General features: G+C 44.0%; 1 protein-coding gene across 1 annotated transcript; it reads right to left on the reverse strand.

Moving 5' to 3' along the window:
• Positions 1 to 346: 346 nt before the first annotated feature.
• LOC110933654 (heavy metal-associated isoprenylated plant protein 36-like) lies at positions 347 to 888 on the reverse strand. The gene is made up of 3 exons (XM_022176866.1): positions 832 to 888; positions 666 to 741; positions 347 to 582 (listed from the first exon to the last, which is right to left on the reverse strand). Exons 1-3 carry the CDS (start codon positions 886 to 888, stop codon positions 347 to 349), a joined length of 369 nt encoding a protein of 122 aa, XP_022032558.1.
• Between the last annotated feature and the right edge of the window lie 211 nt (positions 889 to 1,099).

Consider the following 1,099-nt stretch of genomic DNA (forward strand, 5'->3'; position numbering starts at 1 on the left):
GAACGGTGGGTGGAGGAGAAGGGGTAAAGGAGAAGGGGTGAAGAGGTGCTAGGGTTTTGTGAAGAAGAAGAGGTCGGCAGACCGATGAAGACATTGGTCCATGTCTGCAACAAGAAGTGGTCTCGCAGGCCTTTTTTAATGAAAGGTCTTCGAAAAAACAAACAGTCTTCAGACCCAAAGGTCTGCGCACGGTCTACGCGGCGCAGACATAAGAGGTTCTGAAGACCTTTTCAGGGAAAACAAACACCACCTTCATCTTCCCCACTCCACACCACCACCACCACCATCTACCCATCCCCCCCCACCCACCCACTTCACCGTAACCACTATTATTATTGTTTTTCTTCTATTTACCACCACCACTGGCAGCTGGCTCGGTTATTTTTTGATCATTTTCAGATTCTTCATCGACATCATCAGCTGTGGTTATGGCGTCGTTCTTCTTTCCAGAAGCATTGTCTGTTGTCAAAATTTCAGCGTGCTTACCGGATTTGAGAAGCTTCTGGACGAGAGTATCACCATTGATCAATCCGGTAACTGTAGCCTTGTGCTGCTTTGAGTCTATAACCGTCTTATAAACACCTAAACGTTTCAAATTACAAAGCCTAATTAATCATTTGAATAAGTGGATATCTACAAGTTGAGGAAATAGCAGAGCTAATCACCATCAATGCTCTGAAGAAGTTTGAAGATTTTCCTCTTGCTTCCTTCACAGTGGACATAAACTCTCAAATTCCATGTCTACATTGCAGAAAAACCAACCACATGATTATTTTATAACTACATAATTAACAGAAGCATGTATAATGTAGATTAGCAGCTTAATCATACCTGAATTTTGTCAGAGCTGGTGATGTTATCTCCAGAAGCAGCAGGTGGCTTTTCCATAACTTGAGGCAAGGATTTGGTGCAACTTAACAACTTATGTAAGAGGCTGTGTGGTAGCTAACGAGGGTGGTGAGATAGGTAATTGTAGAAGACAGGTCAGCAAATCCCACATAACTTGGTTTATGTATGGGTATGCAGGGGATTGATGGAGGAGGAATTCCGGTGAGTGTGGTTGAGGCAGCGGTGATGATGGCGGCAGTGGTGGTTGTGG

Source organism: Helianthus annuus, chromosome 4 (genome assembly GCF_002127325.2).
Source record: "Helianthus annuus cultivar XRQ/B chromosome 4, HanXRQr2.0-SUNRISE, whole genome shotgun sequence".
In the NCBI taxonomy this organism is placed as follows: Eukaryota; Viridiplantae; Streptophyta; class Magnoliopsida; order Asterales; family Asteraceae; genus Helianthus; species Helianthus annuus.